This window comes from Heterocephalus glaber, unplaced genomic scaffold (assembly GCF_053883595.1).
Source record: "Heterocephalus glaber isolate CG9 unplaced genomic scaffold, H.glaber_assembly_v1.0 deba00001442, whole genome shotgun sequence".
NCBI classification, from domain to species: Eukaryota; Metazoa; Chordata; class Mammalia; order Rodentia; family Bathyergidae; genus Heterocephalus; species Heterocephalus glaber.
This window is the reverse complement of record NW_028258296.1, coordinates 51,443,088-51,470,975: the sequence shown is the minus strand read 5'-3', so window position 1 is coordinate 51,470,975 and position 27,888 is coordinate 51,443,088. Positions and strand designations below refer to the sequence as shown.

The 27,888-nt window shown below is 40.6% G+C and overlaps 1 protein-coding gene across 2 annotated transcripts in view; it reads right to left on the bottom strand.

The window, feature by feature from the left end:
* Positions 1-2,367: 2,367 nt before the first annotated feature.
* Positions 2,368-27,888, bottom strand: part of Cd101 (CD101 molecule) — a 52,162-nt gene continuing 26,641 nt past the window's right edge. The window contains exons 5-9 of one of the 2 annotated variants that reach the window (XM_004854125.3): positions 27,377-27,754; positions 26,068-26,472; positions 22,999-23,409; positions 21,087-21,482; positions 2,368-15,447 (exon numbers count right to left, since the gene is read on the bottom strand). In XM_004854125.3, coding sequence (XP_004854182.2) covers positions 15,206-15,447; positions 21,087-21,482; positions 22,999-23,409; positions 26,068-26,472; positions 27,377-27,754 — 1,832 coding nt within the window. In that variant the 3' untranslated portion in view covers positions 2,368-15,205. Of the gene's footprint in view, positions 17,217-21,086; positions 21,483-22,998; positions 23,410-26,067; positions 26,473-27,376; positions 27,755-27,888 lie in introns of both variants that reach the window. The other variant, XM_087213314.1, reaches the window with a different exon arrangement.

Below are 27,888 nucleotides of genomic sequence, written 5' to 3'. Positions count from 1 at the left end.
GTATTTGGACATATACGTGTGCTAGGAGTTGGTGTCAGGCAGTTAGTCAGTAACCCTTACTTGATATTGAAGCATTACCCAGCTACATCAAATTCCTCTAACACGGTTTGATGTTTTGCTTCAATAGTGTTGCTTTTTACACACAGCATCACCATTTGTCAATTTTAGGGCTAGAAGGTATTTGGGCCATGCTTAGGGAATATAGGCCATTCTGACATCATCACTCTTTTATTGGGCTGGTTGTATCTTGGGCATTAAAAACAAAAGAACCCTCAATTTCCTGCTGCCAGCAGGGTGGTACAAAGAGCTTCTGTCAGACGGACCATTAAACAATACAAAGATTCCCTAAAGACAGACATAAGAACTTGTAGCATCTGCCTCTGGTTATGGGAGATCGTAACTAAACAGGCTCTCATGTGTCTTTTAAACAGGCTCATAAGGCAGCACTGAGTAGCCATTCAATCAACATGGTTTGGTTTGAATAGCAATCTATAGAACCAGAGCAGAGAATACAAAGGGGACCTCTGATCCCTAGTCCAACTTCATCTTGCCCTTTCAGAACCAACTGGTGCTTAGAGACTCTGTGACCAAACAAGCACTTTTCATTGTTGCCTGTCCCAATGGTCCTCTTACCACCTTATGTGTCTTTGCTTAGAATAAGATGGTCAGATCTTTACAACTAGAGAAAGCATACTGTAAGAACACTGCTTTTGGAGTCATGATCCTTAATGGTCATAATACTTAACTGGTTTTTTCCTGATTTATAGTTGTGATGCTTAATTTGATGTGTCAACTCAACTAGGTTAGGAAATGCTCAGATGACTAGTAAAGTATTATTTCTAGATGTGTCTGTGAACATGTTTCAAGAGGAGATTGATTTGAATCAATGAACAGGGCAAAAAGTTCTTCCCCCACTGATGTGGGTGGGCATCATCCAATGTGCTGAGGATCCAAACAGAACAGAAGACAGAGGAAGGACAAATCCTCTTTCTTGTCTTCAGCTGGGACATCCATCTTCTGCTGCCCATGTGCATTAGAGCTCTGGTTCTTGGACCTGTAGACTGTTTTACCCACTCTCCAGTTTTCAGACTTTGCCCTCAGACTGAGTTACATCACCAGATTCCTTGGTTTTCAGGTCACTGGACTCAGACTGAATAACACCACTAGATTTCCTGGTCTCCAGTTTACAGCCAGCGTACTGTGAGACTCCTCATCCTCTATAATTGTGTGAGGCAATTCCAAGAATAAATTCCTTTTATGTATGTATACAAATCATATTCTTTCTGTTTCTCTGGAGAACCCTAAGTAATCTCAGCTTTTTCCCAACATGTTATAATCCTCATAACACATGATGACTGCCCCACAAAGTAAATGTTAACTCCATTTTCCTTTCTTCATTGAAAGAAGAGACTTTGTCAGTGACTTCTGCCTAACTAGCTCCTAGCATAACCCTTGGCTTCTAGTCAATACTGGAGGATGCTTGTTGAATACATAAATCTTACACTCTCTCTTCTGTGTTTTAATTCCTTACTCTGTGTTGGTCTCCATTTTGTTCTCAAATACTTTTGGAAAGAAAGGTGCTTTTTAAAAAATCCTCAAATGGATGCACATTGAGGCAATACTCTTAAGTGAAATAAATAGGACACACATATGTAAATACCAAATAGTTTCCGGGAGTGAGAAACTAAAAGTGTAAATAAGGATCAAAATGTATAATTGATAAAGTGAAATAGGAAGAAAAGGTTGAAATGGGGTAGGGGAAAGGAAAGAAGGGAAAGGAAAAAATATGAGAAAAGGAAAAAATGGAAACAAATACTTTGTAAATACAGAGGGGTGGAAAGTTTGAAGGGAGGGCAGGGGAATGGGGAAAAAAATAAGAACCAAGATATACCATGTAAAGGTACAAGTTCCCAATGATGAATGTAGCTGTATTGTATACATAAAATGTACCAAAAAACTTAATAAAAAAAACCCTCAGGTGGAAGTTTGCATTTAATTAAGCTATTTATATAAAATAAATTTCAAAAATATGGCTTGGTGGGGGCCAGGGATTTAGCTCAGTGGTTTTGCCGTCCGCTGCGCAAGCACAAGGACCCGAGTTCGATCCCCTGTACCAAAAAAAAAAAAAAATAGCTTGGTGAAGTTTTTCCACATATGTATACTCATGGAACTACTACCTAGGTCAAGATGCAGAACATTTCAGTTGTCTCAGAAAGTTCCTTTGTGCAACTTCTAGTCAATATGCCATGCCAGAAGAAATCATTATTATGACTTCTTTCACCATAGATTAGTTTTGCTAATGTCCTTTTGTGTCTATCTTGAACTTCATATCTGTGTTAGTTACTTTTCTTATCGCTGAGATAAAATACTCAACAGTCACAAGTTAAAGGAGGAAAGGTTTATTTCAGATCACAGTTTGTAGAGGTTTCAGTTCATAGTTGGCTGGCTCCAAACCAGGGCGGCATGGCAGAGGGATTTGGCAGAGGAGGAGAAAAAGTCCACAGCAGGGCCAGCAGGAAACAGCAAGCAGCAAGCAGCAGCAGCAGTAAACCTGCCTTCCCGCTTTCCTTTTAAATTCCATCCAGGCTATAAGTCTATTGATTGCTGCCACCCACATCCAGGGTGGTGCTTCCATTATCCATACTCAGAACTATGCTAATTCCAATCAGTGGACTAATTTAATACCATACATTAATACCTTAATCCCAGTATCACACACCTTAGAGCCAGCCAGCTCCAAAAAGTCCTGACTATGAGCATATGAGGTACAATAACAATATCCTTTTGTGTCTTTTTTTTACCCAAAAACACCGTAAGAGCCATCCATATTGCCATGCATGTCAATAGTTTATTTTATTACTGTGTAGTATTTTACAGTATGTAAAAACATTTATAATTTATCCATTTATTATTGATAGACAATGAATTGTCTCCAGTCTTTAGCAATGATGAGTAAAGCTATGAATATACTCATATATGTCATTTGATGAACATTAGCATTAATTTCTTTGTTTATCAAGAGTCGTAGGATAGGTATATGTTTAGTTTTATTAAAACTACCAAACTATTTTACAAAATACTTGGAATAAATTCACACTTCTACCGATAATGTATTAGAGTTCTGATGGCTCCAAATTTTTTACCAGCATTTGATATTGTCAGTATTTTACATTTTAGCCATCTTGGGGCACATATAAAAGTATCTTACTATTTAAATTTGCATTTTTTTCTTATTAGTAGTAATGTTGAATTTTTTTTTCCATATGCAGTGGCTGCATACTACACCACTCATTCAAGGGAACCTACTGGTACTGCAGAAAGCACAGCTGATTGACAACCTCCAGCATTTACATCTTCAGATGTATCATGATGTTCATGTTGATGCTACACTTCCCCTAGGCCTTCCAGCCAAAGCCTAAGCATGGCAGAGATACTTATTTCTGCCCCTAAGGTACTCCTACAATAGGCAACCACTGTTCAGAGACTCTCTGTTAGCGTCACTCAGAGTACTGAAAACTGCTCTACAGACTGATGTTCTTCCTACATAGTCCATTTTCTTCCCAGTTTCCTTTCACAGGACTCAGACCTGCATCAGTATCAGGGGCTCTTCTCATCTTCTCCAGCTCTATCCCTCTTTTTCCTTCACAGGCATTGCCCCCAATTCATGCTTAAACCACTCAATAGACTTGAAATGCTTATTGACTATTCTGACATCTTTTGCAAAATCTATGTACCTTTTTCTTCTTCAACTGATAATCATGTCTTTCACCCATTTTTAAATTGAGTTGTGTGCACTGTCCTTTTAAAGTTGATTTATAGAAGTTCAGTAAACAGTTGAGAATTAGATTTTTGTTAGTTATGCATTGTGACTCATTCCTCCAGTCTGTAGCTTGTGTACTCATCACTTTCATAATGTTTATTGATGAAAAGAAATTTTTAATTTTAATGTCTAATATATCATTTTTCTTATATTATGTAAAATGTAAAGGAGCCAAGGTTCATTTTTTTATGTTATCATCCAACTACTCAGCACCATTAATTAGAAAGAAAATTATTTCTCCAATACAGTCAAACCTATAATGAAAATTAGGTAAATGTACATATAAGGATGGACTCAATTTTTGGACTCAATTCTTGGTTAGTTTCTTTGTTTATGCATGGGCTTATTTCCCACAGCCTTAATTATTGTAGTTTTATAGAATGCTCTGGGATTTAAACATGTAATAACATCAACTTTTTATTCTTAAATGTGGTCTTGTTGATCTTAGATTGTATTTTAATTTATTGTTAGATGAGTTTGTTCCTAAAATTACCTGGAATTAGAATTAGGATGACATTAAATCAGGGTTTCTCGAGTCGACTCTTGAAATTTTGGACCAGATAATTCTTTGTTGCAGGGGAAGGAGACCATGCTATGCACTGCAGGATGTTAGAGGCCTTCCAAATTTCTACTCACTAGATACCAGTAGCACTTCCTCATGTTGTCAAAATGATATAAACAAAAAATGTCTCCAAGCCAGGTGTGTTGGTGCCTACCTGTAATCCTAGCACTGTTCGAGGATGAGACAGGAGAATCACAAGTTCAAGCCCAGCCTGAGCAATTTAGTGACTTAGTGAGACCCTGTCTCAAAAATAAAAACATAAAACATGCTGGAGATGTAGCTCAGTGCAAAGGCTCTGCATTCAATTCCCAGTACCACCAAAAATAAATTTTTCCATAAATTGCCAAATATCTTCTAGGGCAGCAGTCCTCAACCTTTTTGGCACCAGAGACCTGTTTTGTGGAAGATGATTTTTCTATAGACCCAGGGGAAGACTAGTATTGGCATGATTTAAACACATTATATTTACTGTGCACTTTATTTCTACTATTACTAAATTGCAATATATAATGGAATAATAATGCAACTCACCATAATGCAGAATCAAGGGATCCAAACAGGTCCTGAGTTTGTTTTCCTAAACAAATAAAAATCCCAAACAAGCCCTGAGCTTGTTTTCTTAAACTAGATAGAATGCATCTGGGGATGGTGGCAGACAGCAACACCTGAAATGTGTTGCTTTTTCCAGTCTACTCCATAATCTCTATTGGGTTGCTGTCATGGCAGAAAACCCTGGTTCACAAAGATAAGATGTTAGAAATCGAAGCTTAAGTGCTTTTTGTGACAGTCTCAGGATATTCTGCCTTGACTTTAATCCAGAACATATGGAGATTTGAAGTGGTCTCAAACATACTTTTAGGTCACTGTTACTTGCTATCTCAAGTAGTGAGCCTCTTCTAGCAAGGTCAAAATCAATTCAACTGGCTTATTTACAAATTTGTCAGAAACCCATTCCTTCCTAGTTTGGGGATCTTTTGTGGTTGGGAAGAAATACTCAAACTCTTCTGAAAGCTGAGATAGGTAATCATGCACCAGCTGGAAGAAAGAAGGCTCTGACTCAATCTCTTTCAAAATCTCTGTTGTTTGAGACATGTAAAAAAATCCCACCTCCATAATTTCAGTTTAACTATAAATGTATCCACTTTATTTTCTGGCTTGAACACAATTATTGTTCTCCCCTGAAGTGACAAATTGAGTTTGTTGAGCAAGTTGAATATGTTACATGAGGAAACAAGTTTTTTGACCCATTCCGAGTCACTGAAATGTGCTGTCAGTGATGCCTGTTTTTCTAAAAGAAATCTCTGAAGTAACTTTCATAATTCAAAAACTGGCCAGTGATCTGCCTTTAGAAAGCCACCTCACTTCTGGGTAGAAGAGAAAATATGTGTGCTCTGTGTCCATATTCTCACAGAGCTTGGTGAACACACATGAATTAAGAGCTTATAATGTGGCCGATAACTGTAATCGCATCTTTAAAAATGCTGTTAAGTTCAGGTGACATTTCTTGACTAGCCAGAATTTCTCTATGGATGGCATAGTGCATAGACTGATGTTCAGAAGAGACCTCTTTGACCCAAGTAGTGAAACCAGAAAGCCATCTAGTCATGGCAGCTGCTTCCTCTGTGCATATTCTGACACAAATGACTAATTCAATTTTTGTGATATGTAATCATTCAAAGACTTGAAAAATTCTGTAGCTGTGGTATGAGTTGGCAACAGAAGTACACATAACATATCCTCATGTACATCGTTCTAAAAATATTGTATAAAAACAAAAATTGTTGCCTTGTCATCAGTAGATTTGTTGACCTTGATTACTTACTATGGTGACCCATTAATCCTCTCTAACAATTGTGCCTCATATTTCATCAATTCATCTAACATGGTGCTAGCTGAAAGAAGAACATGTGCCATTTTTTGAACTTCAGCCTCTCCTATAAGTTCATGACAAATATCCTTAGCAGCAGGCAGGATCAACTCTTCACCAATAGTAAAGGGGCTTCTTAGCTTTAACAATGTGGTTAACTGGGCCAGGAATTTAGCTCAGTGGTTCTGCTGCCTGCCTCACAAGCAGAAGGTCCCGAGTTCGATCCCAGGTGCCAAAACAACAAACAAAAAAAAAAAACAATGTGGTTAACCACTAAGAATGATGTTCTCAGTGCAGATACATTTGATAAAATGCTTCCATTCAATAATTGCTTCTGCTATTTATGTTCATGTTTTTCTTTTGAAAAATTCCAAAGGCTTGTCTTTTTATGTAAGGTGCTTGGTCTCCATGTGATAAACCATTTGTGAAAGTTTCATGGTTCAGTTGGACATGTATCATACAAATCAGGTTTGAAGAATGTGAATCACTTGTTGCAATGAACCCATAATTTAAGTAGGAGTCTTGGTATTTTCTTTTAGCTTTTTTTTGTTGGCAGTCTTAGAGTCTTCTGCTGTCTCATTGTTGGGTCTTTCCTCCTTTTCAAAGAAGCTCTCCAATAACATTTGTGTTTTACTAGTTTCAGATGGGGTTAGCTTGTGAGCTATTAAAACTGACTGAGACAAGTGTGCATTGTGGAAAATAGATGTAGATGGAAGAAATAAATAAAATAGTGGGCAGGCCATATGCAGGCTAAAATAAATGTTGGATTCTGACTTTAGGCCCGCCACTGATGTAGCTATACAATTGAAGCACATAAACTCACTATGAAACTTGCCAGCAGTTGCAGCTTGTTATTCTCCACCCATTGATAGCATTTTGATACAAATCTGTAAGCAATTAATTTTTGATGGCTTCTGTGCAGTCAAACCTCTCTTCTAATGTTAATTTTCATTTGCAGCTGCTCCTCAGTGTTAGCATCACTGCCTCAGCTCTATCTCAGATCATCAGGCATTGAATTTTCATAAGGAACACACAACCTAGATCTCTTGTAGTGCACAGTAGGATTGGTGCTTCTGTGAGAATCAAATGCCACCGCTCCTCTGACAAGAGGTGGAGCTTAGACAGTAATGGCAGCAATGGGAACAGCTGTAAATACAGATAAAGCTTCACTTGATCACCCACTGCTCACTTCCTGCTATGGAGCTCAGTTCCTAACAGGCCACAAAGCATATCAGTTCATGGCCCAGGGGTTGAGGACCCCTGCTCCTGGGAACAAAATTTTCACCCCCTCATTGCTAACAACTGTATCAAATCTATTCAACTTAGAGAAAATTGACATTTTAATAGTACTGACCTTTCAATTCATGAAAATGGGGTCTCTCTTGAGTTAGTTCTTTTAAATATCTCAGCAATGTCTTATAGTATTGAATGTAGAGTTCTTGCACATCTTTTGTTAAATTTATTCCAAGGAATTTGACATTTTATGCTATTATAATTTTCAAATTGTTTATTTTTAAGATATAAAACATAGTTCATTTTTATGTTGATCTGGTATCCAGTACCCTTGTTTGTAGGCATTTTAAATTTTTCTACAAACATAATCAAGTCACTTGAGATTAAACACAGGTTAACTTCTGTTGAAATCTATTTGCCTTTTATTCCTTTGTCTTGTCGATTACATTGGCTAGGACCTTCAGTATTATGTTCCAGAAACACAGTGCCAGCTGGCATTCCCATCTTGTTCCTAACTATAGGTGAGAAGAATTCAGTATTCTGCCACTGAATATGACACTCTTTGTCAACTTTAGAAAGTTCTCTTCTATTACTAGTTTATTGAGAAATATTATCAAGAGTATTGAATATTATTAAATTCTCTTTAAGCATCTATTAAAATGATCGAGTGTTTTTCTTTTTTATCCTGCTAATAATTTATATAAATTGAATTTTTATGTTAAGTTATCTTTGCATTCCTGTAATTAATCATGAACAATAGTAATTGTGACTAAATCATGATTGGTTATGATTTCATATATTGTTGAATTTCATTGAGGTTATGGAAAGATTTCTTAAACAGTACATAAAAATATAATATTCATCTAATTTTTGTTATATAGATGCTTCTGCGCTATGAAAAAGACATTCCTTTAAAAATATAATATTGGAACAATGGGACAGAAATGAATCTTGACCTTTATTTCACTTTTTTTTTCTTTTTGAGACAGGATTTTGCTCAGCAACCCACGCTGCACTTGAACACACAATCTTCCTGACTCAGCCCCCCAAGTTCTGGGATTACAGGTGTTTATAATGATGCCCATTCTTACTTTACTTTTAAATGTGCTAAAATATATGTAAATATAATATCTATGTATAAATATACATAAAATTAAATTTATTATTTTAAACACTTTAAGTATACACTTCAGGGGCATGAAGTTCAATCACATTATTGCTGTCACCACTATCTATCTCTAGAACTTTTTTTGTCTTCTCAAAAACTCTATAATCCAATAAATAATAATACACTATTATCCCCTTGCCTAGCTCTGGTAACCTCTATTCTACTTTCTGTCTCTATAATTTGACTCTTAGTATAAGTACAATCATACCATATTTTTCCTTTGGTGAGTGGTTTACTTGACTTAGCATAATGTCACTGAGGTTCATCCATTTTGTGACATCTGTCAGAATTTTCTTTTTAAAGATGACTAATACTCTATTATATACATACTGTTATGGTTTAGATCTAAAATGTATCCCCAAAAGCTCATGTGCTCAGAAGATGGAGTTTTAGAAAATAATTAGATTCTGGGGGTTGTGATTTCAACAAGTGGATTAATCCATTGATAAACTTATAGTTGGATGGGATTATTAGATGATGGAAACAGGAGATGGGGCCTAGTTGAAGGAGTAGATTCTGCAGGTATGACCTTGGAACTATTTCTGGTACCCAGCCCCTTCCTCTCTGGCTCTTTCAACTCTCTGTTTCCTGGCTGCTTTAAGGTGAGCAGCTTTTCTCTGCCATGAGCTTCTGCCATGATGTTTCTGTCTTACTGTAGGCCTAAAACCAGTGGACCCTTCTTACTGTGGATTGAAATCCCTAAAATCATGAGCCAAAATAAGTGTTTCCTTCTTTAAATTGTTTATCTCAGGTATTATTTTCATAGTGATGCAAAGCTAACACACATATATTTTGTTTACTCATGCATCCATCAATGGGCACTGGGTTGCTTCTGCCTTTTGGCTATTGGGAATAATGTTGCCAAAACATGGGTGTACAAAATCTCCGCATGTTCCTGCTTATGATTATTTTGAGTGTATACCCAGAAGTGGAATTGCTGGATCATATGTTAATTCTGTTTCTATTTTTTTTAGTAAGACAAGACAAAGAAATGAAAGGAAATATCTCAGTGTTTTTTTCACAGCAGCTGTACCATTTTACATTCCCATCAGTAGTATTCAAGGCTTCTACTGAACATTTTACACAAAAAATAATTTTTACAAAAATTGATCTGAGATGTATTATAGACCTAGTTTTGAGTGGTAAAACAACAAAGCTTTTAGAAGAAAATTTGGGCAAATAGCTCCATGATCTTTAGCTGTAGGCTTAATCTTCAGATGCTGTTTTGATTGCAGAGATTTGGTATCTTTAGGATGTGATGCAGAACTACAAGGGAGAGAATTCCATCTTCTAGAGTGTTTTAATTACCTGTGCAATATGGATTTGAGTGCTTTTAAATAGAAATACATGCTCCAATTGCTCTAGCCTTCATCACTCCCTAAAGACTATCCCCACACCAATTGTTTTCCTTTCCATTTACCTGCTTAGATCCCAAAACATCTAAATTGATGATCCTTGGTCTATAGTATTAATGTAGCCAAAGAACTGTTACTGATACATGTTTTAATTATGACCTCACTATATATACACATGTGTTCTCAAAGAACATGAATTACTATTGTCATAGTGTATTCTATTGACCCAGGACTCTCAATGGTTTGTTACAATTAAAAAATGTTGAAAATCCTTCACACTGAAGAACGATTTGTCTTGTACATAACAAAAATAAAGTACTAGGCTATAAAATTGCTCCAGTGATGTAGGGCAGATTCCATATTGCTGGGTTTCTCCATGTCCATGCCATATTACCACAGAGAAACAGCCCAAGAGATGGTGGCATTGGGGAAGATGATGGTAATCTTACAGCTGCTGAAGACATGAGTGGGGGATAGTGGATTCTCCAAGATTGGGGCTTGCATTGTGCCTCTCTCTATTTGAACATGATCCAGTCCAGAACATGCAAATGAGAGAACAAACAGTATTCTTTTCCCTTAGATTCTCATGTGAACACCCTCAGCAAGTCTGAGGTCAATTCAGTGGGGCATAGAAAAGGAAAAGTTTTCCAGAGTGAAAGATGCAAAATCAGGAACACATTTGGGAGCCAGCAAGTAATTTGGCATGGCTAGAGGACAAAGTACCCTAAAGGAACTAGGATAAATTGGCTAAGGCTTCTACTACTGAGAGGAAATTTAAATTGGAAGCACACACCCTTTTCACCCCTGCCATTGTAACTTTAAAGGAGCAGGAAATTTGGATTTTTCTATAGTAGTTAATTATAACAAATAAACTTCTTAATCACTGTCCTTATCCGATGTGGTATTTTGTCTCTGCAAATGGTTTAATGTGATAATTATGCTTCTAGTCAAAACATCTCTGTTGGGCTGCCAGAGCTGATCCAGAAGAAGCCTTGTATTCCGAGGTGACATGGTAGAACTTCAGATTTCTAACAAGTACATTAAATGTAAAAGGAAGCATCAAAAAGATAAATTGCAAGCCAATCGAGATAGTTAATGAATGTAACTTTTATACTCATTAGTAGAAAATTAGGTTAACCAATACTTATTAAACACAAGAAGAATCTTATAATGTGTCTCATTGTATTTGACATATATTTTAGCTACTTCTATGACCCTGATATGATACTCAAAACTTCCTGATAATTTTGCTCTATACTCACAACACTCACAAAATTGGATATATCTCCATTTATAAAAATTAGGAAAATGAAGATTGTTTTGCAGCTGGCTGCTGTGCCTCTCCTTGGTAACACCACTTGCCTTGCCCTAAACCCAGCCAACATCTGTGCTGCTGTTTTTTGTTCTCCTAAGGCACAGCTGCTCCCCATTGTCTACCACATAAGTCCAAGTTCTTATGCATGTGCAAGAGATCTGTTCTCCTGCCCCTCTCCATCCACTCAATTTTGGTTTTTCTTTCCAGATTTATCTCTCATTGTTCCTCCAGAGAACTGACACTGAAACCACAGCTATCCTATACTTTTTATGGGGCTCCCTCTGCCTAGACCCCAACTTCTCCTATTAATATATATCAGTGCTTATAAGCCCAAATCAATGCTAGCTCCTTTTTTGCTAAATGCCACTAGCACTTTACTCCATTACAGTTATACACCAATAGCCAGTGTAACAGAAGTCTCTTTTGAGCCTACAGAGAATGTAGACATCTCTGACCCTGTCTGCCACTGGGGGAACCTCTCCATCAGCAAAACTGCATCAGCTACCTGCAGGAAGAAAAGGGGTCGATGGGAACAGGTTACTGCATACATTCCTGAGAAGAAAAGTGGGAAATGAAGAGGATATAGCATATTCTGTCTCTCAGCCTGGTCCCAGGTTAGATGGTGTCTGGACTGTATAAAGAAAGAACTTTGGCAAAAGCAAATGCAATTGTTTGTAAAAGAAAATATTTACAGACAGAGCTCATATGAATTCTCAGGATCCTGGGGAATTTGCAGAAGTGTTTAAAAGACACTGTAGATGGTCAAGACCCTGTGATGAAGGCCTGTAGAATCTGAATTATTACTACTGATATCATTTATTTATGTGCCAAGACTGATAGGGATTAGGATAACTTGGGTTACACTAACATTCATTTACTACTTGAAATGCCTTAAACTTATCTCCGTATAAGTATCTGATTTAGTTACCATAATAACCATGTGAGGTACATATTACTACCAGCAGGTTTTCTCATAGCATTGAATTTGAGCATAGTGTTTATTATTGTGCAGAGTCTAGGACTGATCAGAAGACCTCAACTTGGGCTCTTCTGCTTATGCCTGTGTGATCCTGAATAAATTTCAACCTCTCCAGGCTTTAATTCCTCACTCACAGGACAGCGATACTGTAAGACTTAAGGATGCCATAAGACTGAGATGATGAACAGATCATGTATAATTGTGATAAATTATCATGGCATATAATTTTCCGTCATTGCATTCACCTTCCACATAAATTACTTATTGCTATTCATGTTTCAGTAGGGTAGAAAAATTAAGGGAACAACTATGCCTTATTTGTCTCTGTATCAACTTGGCTTGCACAGAATAAGTTCTCAGTACAATGGCATGGAATTGTACAGGAGTGATGAGCTCTAATATGAGCCTGAAAGGAAGGATTCAAACTGCAGAATGGCTTTGACTAGACAGCAATCCTGAGATTATTTATTAAGTCAAATCAGATTTATAATAGATTGAGATATAATAGGTCAAATCAAGTTTCCCAGAAACATAATATATAGCCAGGACAGACAGAATATTAACCATCAAAAAAGCAGGAGCTGGCAAACTTCCTGTGAAGGGTCAAAGAGTAAGCATTTTAGGCTTTGCAGCTCATCTGGTTTCTTTGGCAATTACTCAACTCTGCCGTTTTACCACGAAAGCAGCCATAGATAGAAAGTGGATAGGAACAACTCTATTCTAATACATTACATATTTCAAAAACTCATGGCTGGATTTGGCCTTTTGAGCCATGGTTTGTTAATCCCTGAGATAGAGGCTTGTCCTGTTGCCAAAAAGGATTTATATCAAAAAGCTGAAAGCAAAACCAGGTGGTGATACAGAATGGAAAAGTTGAAATCAATGAGTGAAAGTGAAGCCCTGCATTTGGTTTCAAACACTAAAATGAACAAGTGCATAACTGGAGAGAAGGTTCACGTAAAGGGTCTGTTGAATTGGATCACAGTAAAATTTTTTCTAAAAGTTCAAAAGTTGAAAAATGAAGACTTCGGGGTTTTAGTTGTCTGAAAACTCACAATGGGACCAACAGTGCAATGTCGCTTCTAGGAAAATCTAATGAGCTGTAGGTCTCCCCATCCAGAACAAACAGGAGGAAGCTATGTCCGTGTCACTGCTGGGTCCTTGCACCCAACATGGTGCTTGATAGGCAAGAAGCACTTGCTGGGAAATGGTCCCCCTGCTTCACTCTGGTGGGGCCTTGATATCTGTGTGTGTCCCCCTGTGCAGTGCTGGGTTCAAAGGTGAGAAGTGGTGTTTGAGCCAAGACCTGAAAGACATAACCAGGTCCAAGAGAGGTGACCTGGTGGGGTGGAGAGCTCCAGGAAAATGGGCAGCACCACCATCCAGTCTACGATTGATTCTCTGGTTGGGGCTCCGTTTTCTTTCTCTTCAAAATCCCAATTAAAATGCAGGCTTCTAAAGAATGGGGAGAAGGGGTCATCATGCTCTCTAAGAAGTCTTAATTTCAGCTTTGTGTTGAGAAAAAATATGCTCCCCTACCTGAGAGAGAAGTAAATGTGTTGACATATTTAGGAAAACATTTGGAGTCCTTCAAATAAGGCTGTAAAGGGAGATGAATTTAAGAAATCGGCAGGTCTACGGAGGGAGTTCTCACAGCCACCAATAATCTGCTTGCAAAGGAACTAATTACATTTGGAGAGGACTGTGTGCCTGAAAAAATAATTAAAAATAAATTGCTCTCCTTGGAAATGCAAATTACTGCATGTGAAAGCAACCCCATTTGGTCACCTACACGATAAATAGATGTGTTTTCTCAAGTCTGTTAGGTGGCATTGATTGATTTGCAATTCTAGGTACAGCTGGGTCTGAGTAGCTTTTGCAATAAAGGTGAGGGAGCCCCAGGGTCAGCAGGGACACCTGTTGAAGTCTTATGGCATGATGGCCCCACCTTGGAGTCTTCCAGGCTGTGAGGTGGGGAGCCCTTAAGAATCAGATTTCACTTGCTGCTTGTCTTGAGCCCCAGCCCTGCAAGAATAGGAGGGGTGGTGGCCTTGTGACCCCTCCTCCTCCAGATACTATCACAGTCCTTTCCTACTGCCCAGACTGTCAGGTCACAGAAAGTAAGTACCAGGGGCCATGGGCCTCTTGGTGGTAGGGAGACATGAAGCCCTGGCACTGACTGATCATGGCTGCACAACCACCCTATTCCAAAGGACAGAAGAAAGATTTTTCCTTCATCATGACTTAATAAGTCTTTTAGCACAAAACCAAACACCCCCCCATCAATATATAAAATGTTTTATCATTTTGTCAAAGAATCAATACTGATTCTCCTACTCTTCAGCTGTCGAGTGGGCATTTGTAGATGAGCTAGGGGAAGATAGTTGGATTTGTGCCTGGAAAGAAGTCACATTCCAGTTGGGGAGGCAGATTTGAAGTAAACAAGAGCATGTTCCCAATTCCTTTTGCCTTGCTGACATCAGACTCCTTCCTATGTCTCTTATCTAGAGCACAAAGATTACCTGGAGCCAGTGTGACTGGGCCATCAGTGTTTCCAGGAGGATCAATGATGTAAGAGAGGAGTGAGGAGAGTGCCCATCCAGGGCTCTGCCTTAGGAGGTCATTTGCTCCTCTATGCTGTGTGAGGACCCAGGCTGTGGGAGGAAGGCACTAGAACAAGGACGAAGTTCACTTCTGAAGGCTACACTGGGTAGGCAAGGTAAAACACAAAGAAACACGTAACAGTTCCAGGGAGCACATAAGTGCTCACTAAATGTTCCTATGAGCCTCAAGTGATGCGCCCAAAGCCACAGATATAGTAAAGGTCAGAATCAGAATTCTTTCATACTCCAGCCAATCCAGTTCGAAAGTCCCACCACACTCCAACTCCAGGTGCCTCTCAGGATTCAGCTGCATTCATCTTCCTCAGCATCTTCTCGTCTGTCTGTGGTCCCACCTCCAGCCCGTTTCATGCCCACCCAGAGGGACCTCTCTTTCTGTGCGCGGAGACTCTGCCTCGACAACTTCCTGGCCTTCTGATATAAGCAGAGGAGGAGAATCAGCAGAAGACCGAACAGGACAATGGGGCAGACAACTAGAAAATAGAGTAAAGGTGCTGAGGAACATATCCTTGCTTGAAATGTGGGCTCTGAAACAAAAAGGCAAAAAATACAGAATAATCAGTATCCAACTTATACGGTCTAATCAATCGTGTGCATTTCTCCATTTATTGTTATAAGCAAATATATATAAAAATAACAGGCCAAGTGGCAGAGACCCCTTAAGTTGCATGTGTGAGCACAGGATGGGGCGAGGAGAGGCCCCCAGGCACATGCTGTGCAATTCCCGCTTGCCCAGCAATTTCCAATGACCTACTTAAAACTACCAGCCAAAATGAAAAACAAAACAAAACCAAAAAAAAGGAAAACAGGGAAAAAAAAACCACTCCTTTAATCTTCTTTCCTCAGAAAAGTTATCTATAATTCAGCCCTCGATCTCAACTGCGTTGCTTGTCCTGAATTTTTAACTGAAGAATTCCCACAGCTACTTGTGAAAATAAACACACCACTGCACCGTCCGTTCACACAGCTGCATCTGCCCAGCAAGCCCTTTTCTCCTGACCCCTGTGTGGACCCCAAGCACCTCAGTCCAGGGACCCCCCCCTTGGCTCCTTCCTTGTGCTCCTCAAAGATCACTCCCTGCATGTAATCTTCCAGGTCCTCTGGGTTTAGTGGGATCACACCTTCTCTGCCAGTGTGTCCTACCTTGCCTTGGGCACAGTACCCTTTCTTGTTCCCTCTCACACAGCCCTTTGTTTAGGACTCTTCCATTCCCTTTTGCTACCTCCTTTGGTTCTTTAGAGTTACTAGAGTATATCTGATAGTGTCATTTGTTTCTGCTTCCCCTACAGTGCCTAGCACATGTGTTCAATAACTTGTGCTAATCAGATTGGCTGCAACCACAGGGGCCAAAGATACTATATAAAGGCCTGCTGAAGCCTATGATCCCCTGGCAGCTGCAGCCCCCTGGGAAGCACCATTGGCAGACAGACATGCAGTGCCGGAAGACTGCAACTACCACAGGTTCCAGGAAACAGTGCCCTAAGCCACTGGCCAAATAACCAGGTTTACAGACTCTTGAAGCAGAAAGTCATATGCTTAAAGAGATGCCAACCATCAGTTGTAGTTTCCTAGTCACTTATGTATGACATCATATTTGAAATCAGGACTGTTCTGAAAAAAATATGATGCCAACAATAGCTGTGCTTTTTTTGGAAAATTGTAATGACATAAGCAATCTCTTCCTCAAAGGTTAAGGTATAGGATTCATGGGATTGTAGATCTCAGAGATGAAAAGAGGTTTAGAGGTCATTTTGACCAAACTCCTGCTGCAAGGATTCCTTTGTTGTATTGCTGATGCATTTTACATGTTGAAGAGCACCTCTTTATTGGGAATCAAGATAGAGTCCAAACATTTGCTCAAGTCCTGCATTGTATGCTCTTGGAGCGTAGGGCTTGCGGCTTCTGTGATCTTGTGCAGCACTTTGCCCATAGGACCTCAGTGGAGCCTGGCGAATGAGTCAATTGCAGGAGTGCTGACCACACAGGAACCTGGAGATGGCTGCCTCATGTGATGCAAAGTAAATATCCTCCCTGCAGCTCTAAGTGGGGCTGGAAAAGAGCTGCCGAGGCTTACGGCTTACAGTTTGTCTAGTCTCCTTTGTATTCTCCATTCTATGTTTGGTTTTTCTTTTTGAAAGGTGAAGCAATGGCAGAGCTAGATTTTAGTTCTTTAAGTCCCCTTTCCACATTCTACTGGACTCATCTCCAAAATGATCTGGCTTGACTACAAGTATTCTGCCACTTCTCATCAGAGTACACTTGAAGGTATGGTTAAAAGAAGGCACAAGCTGCAACGCTGAAAGAGAATAAGAGCAGAGTCTGGGTGTTAAGAGCACTGGCCATGGACATTTGTCCAGAGTAGTAAATGAGCACCTGCTGTATTTCAGAGAGAGCTAGGTTTAAATCCTCACTCTTCAATTTACTGTTATTGACATTGGATAAGTTACTTATCTTCTCTAATCATTAGTTTCCTCATCAATCAAACAGAAACAACAATTTCTAGGGTTATGTTGAGATCATGCATAATACAGCACTTAACATAGTGCCTAGAACATGTGTTCAGTCAGTAAGCAATAAATATCAGTTAGAATGCTACTGGGAAAGCTGAGCAAATCACAGGTAACTTTCTTTTAAGAGACCAGGCAGAGAGCAGGGTCAGAGCCTACTGACTTCTCACAGGATCAACAAGTGCTATAGTTTGGATCTAAAATGTCCTCCAAAGGCCCATATGTCAAAGGCCTATATGTCAAAGGCTTGGTCCTAGAACCCTTAAGAGGTGAGATCTCATGGGAGGTCTTAGGTCACTGAGGTGGCCTTGAAAGGGAAGGGGATTGTGAGGACCCCCCACCTTGTCTTTTCTATTTCCTGGCTGCTATGAAATGAGCAGCTTCCTCTGCCACACACTGCAGCCATGAGGTGCTGCCTCATCATAGGCCCAAAGCAACAAGCCAAGCAACCACCATAGACTGAAACCTCCAAAACTGTGAGCCAAAATAAAACTTTTCATTATTAGTTGATTATCTCGGGTATTTTGACACAGCGATGGAAGCTAACTTTCTTGAATTGCTGATTGTTCTGTTCCCAGACCTGGGTGACATCCATCTGAGAGTCATATGGTTACTTAGGCAGTCCTGGCTTCCTGTTCTAGTCATGGGAGGCAGAGACTTATGAGAGTGTGGCACCAAGTGTCACAGTTGCTAGGATGCAGGAGTAAGATGGAGCTGGCATGGAAGAGGCAGGAAGAAATCTGGTAATGGGATTTCTGCTGTGAGACTCTAACCTTTGCCATGAAGGGACTGCCAGAGGGCTTGACTATCTTAATGGGGGGGAGGTTGATCCGCTTAGAGCAATCTGCCATCAAAGGACAGCAAAGTGCACTCTTCACAGTGCTAAATTGGCTGACAGCTAACAACTGTCAGCTCTGGTGGTTCTAAATTACCTCTCCCGGGAGGGCAGGGTTTGCTCTGGATCCCACAGTCACCATTTCCCACCATCTGCCTCTCACCCATATTTGGATTAGAATTGGTGACACTCAAAACCATTAAGGTTTGGCATTCAGAATCAATTTGAGTAAGTGCCCGATGCTCAAATATAAGGCCTGCAAAATAGAGCCAAAATGTAATGAGAACACTTCATCATGAGGTTAGTTTATAACTTGTTTCCACACACAGCCAGACACAGGATAAGGAGCCCTTCTTCCTGACACTACCTCAGAAATGCTGACTTATGAGGAGCATAGGATGACAAGGGCTACCAACTTCTCCCCGCCCACCAACTCAAAACTTGGAAAATTGACTAGGCCATATGCAGTCATGTGAGAGTTGGCTCCTTCCAAGAAATAAAGGTTCCCTAATAGCAAGTGCATCCCCTAATAAGCGAGCCCATCCTGGATCAGTCTAACTGAGGACTCCCTCACTCTTTCATCAAGTATTTGTTGATGGCTACGTGCCAAGACTTATTCAAGGAAACTGGAAAAACATAAATGCCATGGCCTCTCCAGAAATTTCAGTGTGGTGGGGATGTGTGCCTTCCTTAAGAATTGACTTTCTAAATAAATCCTTATCCAAATAAAAGCTGGGAAATAGCAACAAGACCTGCATAACTACAAATAATCCAGTTCCCAGAAAAGCCTTATAGCCTGGCCTATCAATTAATCAGAGATAATTCTTCAGATTAAGACATTAATATTTAGGGTCAGAGAATGAGGCAAAAAGACTCAGACAGCTATGGTTCTGTGCTGGGTTAGTCACTGGTGAGGACGCAAGGTAGTGAAGAAAAGGCAAGGAAGGTCCTTTTATACTTCTCCCAGTGGGAACTTTTAAAACCCAAGTCAGATGATGTCACTGCTCTCCTTGGACTTGTTCAGTAATGCCCCGTAGCTGTCATGTTAAAGTGCACTTCCTTGGACTTGTACATTAGTCACATTTGAGATCTGTGTCCTTTGCCCCTTACTAGTCTCACCTCTGGCCATTGTACCACATGGCTGCAGTTTTTGCTATTCTCAACTATGAAGTTCCCTAAACATAACATAAAGTTTCATGTCTTTTTATCATATTGCCTACCCTTTCCTTTCTCTGCACTATCTTTTGCCCTTTTTGCAGGTTCCATACCCTAGGGCACCTTCCCAGATCTCCTCCCAACCTGAGCCTTCACCTGAGCTTTCTCAGCATCCTGGGAACACTTATTTGATGGCACCTATCATGTTGGATTTGACTCCCCCACTAGACAACAAACTCTGTGGGAACATGCTCTGTCACACACATTTTTATGTTCTCAGAACTTCATATATTTATCAAACAAATTAAAATATTTTGTCTCATAGATGGATATGTGTGTACACATACATGGTGTGTACATGCCTATACCATGCTTGGAGGTAAAGGGGAAGTGGGGTTCACATTTTTTTAGTCCTTATAACATCTCAGAAATGGCCCTAGATATATTAAAAACATTTGTATTATGATCCTCATTTTCTGAGAAAGCTCAGGCTCTTAGAAGTCAAGTAACCACGATGTGCGTTCATGGCAGTGGGTGGTAAAGCTGTGATCAGAGCCTAGGCTTATCTGACTCCAACCTCTGGGGACCTTGCAGCACCCTGAAGTTGTAGAATCCAGATGCTACGTTACAAGGATTTCCTTGATATTAGTCTCACAGAAAATCCTTGGTGGGTCATTGCACAGGCTTTTGAGCTTTTTCAGTTGTGAAGAATACAAAGACCACTCAATTTTTAATGTTCCCTTTCCAGAGTTCATCTTTTTAAAACCTTACTTCTGTTTTACAAGGTTAAGCTTCCTCTCCAGCTTGGTTCTATTGGGAGGTAATGGAGATTTTAGGAGACGCGGCCTAGTGGAAGGTCTTTAGGTTACTGGGGGCATGTCCGTAAAAGGGTTAGTGGGACTCTAGGCCTTTTCTCTTTCTCTCTTTTGCTTCCTAGTCATGAAGTTAATGGTTTTGCTCTGCTAAGGGCTCCCACCATGATGTGCTGCTATGGACTCAAAAGAACAGGGCCAACTAACTATGTTTGCGATCTCTAAAGCTGTGAGCCAAATAAACCTTTCATCTTTAATAAGTTGCTTATGTCAGGTATTTCTTAAAATAATGGAAAAATTTAACACCTACACTACTATCAAAGTCCTGGTAGTTTTTTTGAGTATAGAGAAAGACAAGGAGGGTAGTACTTAGTCATTGATTGAGAAAGGTTGTTCTGTTTTTGTTTTTGACTAGGGAAATATTTAGATGGAATTGATTCTGATTCAGTCAGGTCAAAATGTAAAATCATCATTTCACTATCTCTCATTTTCATTCCACTGCTGAGCTGAACATCTTTCTGAAATTGTAAGATCTACCAAGGTAAGGATGTCTGCTTCACAAATTATTTGTTTATTTAAAAGGACATGATGTTGATGGCTTTTTTGTTTGGGAAGGGAAGGGCACAAGAGGTCAGACAGATGCACCTGTAATTTAAGTATCTGTTTCCTAAGCCTCAGGTAGACCTTGTTTGTTCAAATGAATTGCTTCTGAGAGAGGTAGTAAAGCCATCTTCTTTAGGAAATCTGGAAATCATCTTTACCTTGAAGAAAAGCAAATCAGAGCTGAGGGGAAAGAATACAAGGAGAGCCAAATATTTTCATGACCATGAGCCTGTGGCAGAGTAACCCCTAGTTACCTGCAGACAGCACTGTGAGCACCATCAACTGTGACTCATCTGATGCTTGGTTGACCCACTTGCTCTGGTGGCCATGCAGCTGCCACTCTGCCACGCGGCACCAGTATACCCCAGCATCCTCCTTCTCCACCTGATGCAGCTGCAGGACAAAGTCTGTAGGAGATGAACGGTAGCAGTGCAGATGTCTCCTGTGTCCCTCATCCCCATACTCCAGCAAGCCATTGTGCTGCAGGTGCACCAGCATGTGAAGCCTGCCATCTTCTCTGCTCCAGAACCATGTCACAGAGTACAAGGACGTCGAGCCCCCTGAGCCCTCAAGGCTGCAGTGGATGTCCACATTTCCATGCTCAGTAGCATTTTCTATCTGGTACACTCTGGAGACACTCACCTTACTTCCTAGAAGACAAAAAGACAGGGGTTTGACGTTCAGACTGGAAACCCCATCTGATATTCTTTAAACATCAGACCTTCATTTTTAACAGTTTTCTTTGATCCTTGTCCTTTTTTTTTCACATTTGCCTGAATGTTCTCTGTTATGAATCAAACCAGTCACTTGTCTTTCTCCTCTTGCCCAATGGACCCTGCCACTAAAAATCACCCAGCTTTAGCTGGGTCCTCTGAACTGCTGTTTTGGCCTCTCCTCGGCCAACTTTCTTGTAGAATTCAGCAGTAGTCACACAGATGCAGAGGGCAGAAATATTATAAATGAGTCTAGTGGGTTGGCAGGGATGATAAAGGCAATTGGGGCAGGCTCAGGATGAGGGTCTCTGGGGCTTCTGTGTACAAATAAACAGCTGGCAGTTAGGTTTAAAGGCCTAGGACCCAGGAGATCAGGGCAGAGCATAAAGACCCAGAGTTGTCATCTCAAAGGTAGTACTTGAAGCTGGGGAAATGTTTAAAATCTTCTGAGAAAAGCAGAGAATAAGAAGCAGAAGGGCCCAGGATGCATCCCTGAGGAACACTCATGTTTAGCAGGGACAGGAAGAGGGCCCTGAAGAAGAAAAGGGGAACCAGAACAGCAGGAAGAGATCCTATTATGCCCCTGCTGCTTCCACAGACTGTGAGCCCCTTACAGGCAAGAGCTCTGCCCGATTTATCTTTGCTTTCCTGTTACCTCATGAATAGTAGTGTTCAATTATAAACATATTTTTTGACATTGCCTTGAAAATAATAAAGTAAGTGCCAAATTAGATCAACTTATTTGCATTGTGCTATTGGATCTGATCCAGTCCCCTAGTCTTAGCTGTGACATCCATTTAATTTTAATCAACAGTAGAGGTGACCTAACCAGTGCTGAGAGACCTGACCAAGCCTGCCGACATTTAGGCCGCAGCACTCAGAGCCCTGAGGATGGATGGAACTTCCATTACATTTTTAAAGATCTCCTGAGGAAGAGGAGATTCCCTCAGTAAGCCATTCCAACAGTTAACTACTCTTATTTGCCTTATGTTTAGGCAGCCAAATGTTGAAAAGCAATTTCTCCACACATCCCCATAGAGTTGTACAGTTTCTGTTCACAGTGGGAGAAATATGCTTCGTATTACCCTTTCTCTGCCAAATTACAGTAGAGTCCCACTGGAGTGACACAGCTTGTTATTATAGAGATCTGGAGATACAATACCCTGGGTAGCTGCACAGGCCAGGCGGCTAGACTGATAAGCAAACCTATGCACAGGATCTTGCTCCTACTTGAGTTTCTCAAAACCCCAGATTGATTCACCTCAGATGACCTCCATCCTCTGGTGTGCCACCAGCTCTTGCAGTCATTCTCGTAACTGCACTGTAGGTGAGCAGTATTCCTGTAACTCCAGGTCATATTTTTACTTGTTTCCACATAACACTCTATAGAAGCTACCCAAGAGAAGGTGATATTCTACAGAAAGATGTGAGCTCATGCACTCACAAATTTTACCTGTGGGCTTGAGTTTCAATTTTGTTAGTCCAGACTTCTCTCCTCCAAGTTTTTGCCAAGTGCCATTTGGAGTCAGGAGCCATTCCTCCACAGCACAGTAATATTCGCCCTGATCACTGTCATCCACACTCAGAATATGGAGCTGAAACAAGTTTTGGGAAACTTTCGCAGTGTGAAATTTTTGTTTTCTCCGTGGGGTGTGAAATTCATCCCCATATTTTATAACATTGGTCTGGTCCATTTCCAAGATCTTCAGCCAAGATGTATGAGTGGAAATGGGAGAAAAGTACCAAGTAATGGCTAACTGGAGGTTTCTAGTGTGCTGGGACAAGATGCTACATTCTATAACTGTATTGGAGTTGATGGAGATCTCTTGGACTTGGCTGCTGGCATTCACTCTTAGCTTGCTTTCTGCATGAAAAAAATGAAAACAGTTACTTTGCTAACATCAAATTTTAAGGCAGAAGGGATGTTAGAGGTCAACTAGGACAAGACTTCCTACATGCATCACATGTGTGAATCCCCTCTGTAGCAGCCTTCCTCACTGCTCGGCCTTTAAACTACTCACTGGCTGATGAAGCAGCCCATTCGCTCTTTGGATGGCTCTGGCCCTAGTGAATTCTGTCTGATGTCCTATTAAGTTTTCTCCCGCCATAACTTCCATTCACTGTTCCTAGTTATCACTTGTCAGGTGAAGAGGGGAAGTGTCACAAAGAAGAGCCCAATCTCTTTTTCACACAATTATTTTTCACTCAGTATTTAAACACAAACTCTGTAGCATTTCACGCATCAAATTGAGAAAAAAGTGGCACTGTTAATTCCCTGTATGTTCACTATCCATAGTATACTTCTGGATTCACCATTTGCCAAAGTCTAGTTATAGCTGCCTTCAAACATGAGTAAACAAAAGGAAATCATGAACTATTAACATTATACATCTCTTTGTAGCCACTCCACTGTGGGGACATCATATGGATATGGAACCAATGATCTTTTAACCCCAACTTTTCTGCTTTGTCAGAAAGATGTGCTTCCAAATCTTATTCTAACTTCTTGCTGACATCACCAAATCTAATTTTATAAGTGTTTGTTTATGTTGCCAATAGGTGCCTTTATTCTTCCTCCAAAAAACATTGATTAATAACATGTCATATTACATGCCAAACTATTCTAGGCTCTGTGGATACCTGCTCTCAGTGGGTCAGGAAGAAGAGAGAGAGAAAGAGAGAGAGAGGCAAAAAGTATCAGAGCACCCAGAAGGAATACCTAACCCAAATACAGTAGTGAGGGGAGATTTCCTGGAGGAGGGAACATTAAACTAAGTCTTAAGGGTTATAGGAATTATTTTGATGAAGAAAGGCCTAAGGAATTCCACACAAAGAAGCAATTTATCCAGGTGTAGTAGTGCAGCCCTGTAATTCCAGCTCTCTAGGAGGCTGAGATAGGAGAAGCACAGGTTCAAGTCCAGCCCAGGCAACTTAGTGACTTAGCAAGAATCTGTCTCAAAATAAAAAAGGGCTAGGGATGTAGCTTAATGCAAAGGCCCTGAGTTCACTTTCCAGTACCAAAATAAAAAAAAAAAAAAGGCAACTTGAAAAAACTTTGAGAGAACCTGGATTATTGAGAAACTATAAGTAATTCAGTGTGGTTGGAGTTCGAAATGAAGATGGAAAGTAAAAGGAAATGGCTGAAAAGACATAAATATGCTAGATTATAAGGGACCTTGCATGCCATGCTGTGAAGCTTTGGAGGTGGACATAGAGGAGTTTCGGATGACTCAGGTTTCCAACTTGGGTCACCGGTAGGTGGTGGCAACATAGGAACCAATGGGTGACGAATAGCTCTAGATAGTAATGGTGAGTTTCCTTTATGACACAGTGAGTGTAGACATCTCTGAGAAGTGGTTGGATGTGAGTCTGGAGATCAGAAAGGAAGTTTTTTAGGACAATGAACTTGGGAGTTGGCAACATACAGGTTGTATCCATGTCAACGTATAGGGTAGGGATGAGTCTACCTCAGGAAAATGTAAAATGAGAAGAGAACAAACTGAGGTGCATCCAAAGGAACCATTGTCTTCAAAGAATGAATTGGTGGAAGGGAACTGTGTATAAAAGAATTAGAAGAAGCAGTCAGTGTTAGGAAAGAAAGGGAGAAAATCTTGTGTTGTGGGGTCAAGGAGGGAAAAATGTCAAGAAGAAAGGTGTAGGGCAGCAATTTCAAATGTCACAAAACACACAAGTAAATTAAGGCATGATACGATAAACAAGGAGATAATTACTACTACCAAAAATATTGCTCACCAGCAGAGATAATATGACAGCTACCATGTTTGAGCAAATGCTTGCTGTATCAGACACTGCCAGGCACATTATACATGTTACCACATTTAAGTTGCACATCAATAATTTAAAGAAGAGATAACAATGGTTTTGACAGATGAGGTGACTTGTCCAATGTCATACTGCTATCGAGCGCTCCTCAGATCTAAATGACTTCAATGTCTCTCAAGCTTTCTATTCTAAGAGAATGCAAGTTAAGAGAGAGAAGATGCACAACACAGCCAAATGTTGCTGGGGTTGTGTCTTACTCTTAACCTCCATGCTCTGTTACCGATTGACAAGGTAGATTATATTTGACTACAATCATAAATTCTCTGACTCTTACACATTAGCACATTACAAAGAAGTAGACAAGTATATTCTAGTAGAATTTATATTATCCCTACCACTAGGGAGGACATTCCCAACATTTGATAACTGCCAGGGTATGGGCAGTGACCTACCTAAAAGGTGCCTCTCTACTGGACCACAGCTGTTGGGGTTCCTGCTGTTCTGGGATAGACCCTTTAGCAGCTGAGAACTTACAGACAGCTGAGCATGGTTACTAGCCAGTGTAGGAGTACTTCAGTGTTTTAACAACCACTGTGGCCATGCCAGACATGCTAACTTAACATAGGCTGGCGTTTTATTTATACAGTACAAGCATGAGGAGAGGGGACTTTATTTCCATAACCTACCCAAAATGAAAATGAGTTTTTAAAAGCAGGAATTAATTTCGAGGAGTGCTTACCTGGCAAAGTGACAGATATTTTCAGTGGGTAAGAGGTGGCAGAAGCCCTGGCTGGATTGTTTGTGTGTAGGGAATTTCTGTCATAAACTTCCACTTTACACTGATACATTCCTGTCTCTTCCATACTGGAATCATGGATTAGGAGTTGAGAACGATATGAAGACTGGGAAACCTTCGTCTTCTTGTGGAACTGGGGGAGGAAATCCCCCCATTGAACAGTGCCATTATGAGTGATTTGAATTAGCTGATGAAAGACTGGAGACTTGGCCGGCTGGAACTGCCAGGTCACGGTGAAAGGCAGCACGAGGCCAGCGCAGGTGGCCCCCACCATACAGGACAGGTCGAAGGTGTCCGTTAACTTTACTTTTGGCTGACGGCTCATCAGGCTAACTTGTAAGCTTGACTCTGCAGAGAAAAGTAAAACCCAATTTCTGATATGTCTACCAAATCAACACAAAGTAACTTCAAGTTTTCCTAGTGCCACTCTTCAGGTTGGGATGTGAATTTGTACATTTAGACTATCAAATTTTTTTTTGGTAGATGTGGATTCACAGTACAGTCTGTTCTGAATTCTGACCTCAGTTTCTGACCAAAGTTGACCCTTTCTATAACTGTTCTCAGCAGCAACAACAAAAAGTTTTTCTCCAGTCTGCTGCTTGGACAGCTCTGCCAAATGGGTAGAGCGCTCTTGGCCCTGTGGTCCTGCCTCCTTGCTTCCACCACTTCTGGGTTCAGTATTGGGCTCTCTTGCCCAAGCTAGAAGGGACTCTGCAATGCCGGGGCTGATCTCTCAAAAGGAAAAATGTATAAGGCTCAGCTAAGTCATCTGTGAGTCCACTCTGAACCCAGGCATGCTGTTGTAGGCTTGTAATTGCAGCTCTAGGCAGACCGAGGCAGGAGGATTGCAAGTTCAAGATCAGCCTGGACTACTTAGTGACTTAGGGAGATCTTGCCTAAAATGAAATAAATAGAAAGAACTGGGGATGTAGCTTAGAGTAACAGCTCTGGTTTCAATTCTCAGTATCAAAAAGGAAGGAAGGAAGGAAGGAAGGGAGGAAGGAAGAGAAAAACGTCCATTCCCAATTCATAGGATTTTGTTTTGAACTCTGAATATCAATTTACACATTGCATTCTAAAGACAGTGTTTATAAAAAGGAATAAACTTTAGAGGTGAATGGACAGACCCGGTACCAGAGACCGTGCTCTGTGACCTGGGATACATGTATCATTACTGAGAGACTCAGGATGACTTACAGGCTACACAGCAGAATGAATTGCAAGTACACAAAAGGATTTCTTTGGCACTTACTTAGAGATTTCACAGTGACTGAAATATTGTGAGTCCAGTGCAGCTCTTTAGCCTGGTTCCGGATTCTCTCAGACACTCTGCACTCATACACACCGCTCTCTGTGACGGTGGTGGAGGTGATCTCCAGCTGGAAGGTGACCCGGTCCACTTTGTCCAGCCTTGTGTTGCCGTGGCTTCTGTGGCCTCCCGGGGAGGCACCCAGCTGCACAGTGCCATCCTGCTCCATGTCAGCTATGAGCATGGGCGTGGTCTGGTCCCGCGGGATCCACCACCAGCTCACGGACAGAGGGCTCTCCGTTCCCCCTGCCTTGCAGAGAAGGGTGAGTGGCTCTCCTTCCCATACAGCTTGCTGCTGGGTGGACACAACCACACTTCTTGCTATGGATTACAGATTTTAGGAGAAAAAAGTGTTTCAAGTAAATGAAATTTTTTCTAAAATGCAGTGAAATCTCATTAAGGAGGATCTGACAAGTTCACGACAAGTCATATCAGGCTGTTTCCTCCTGTACCAC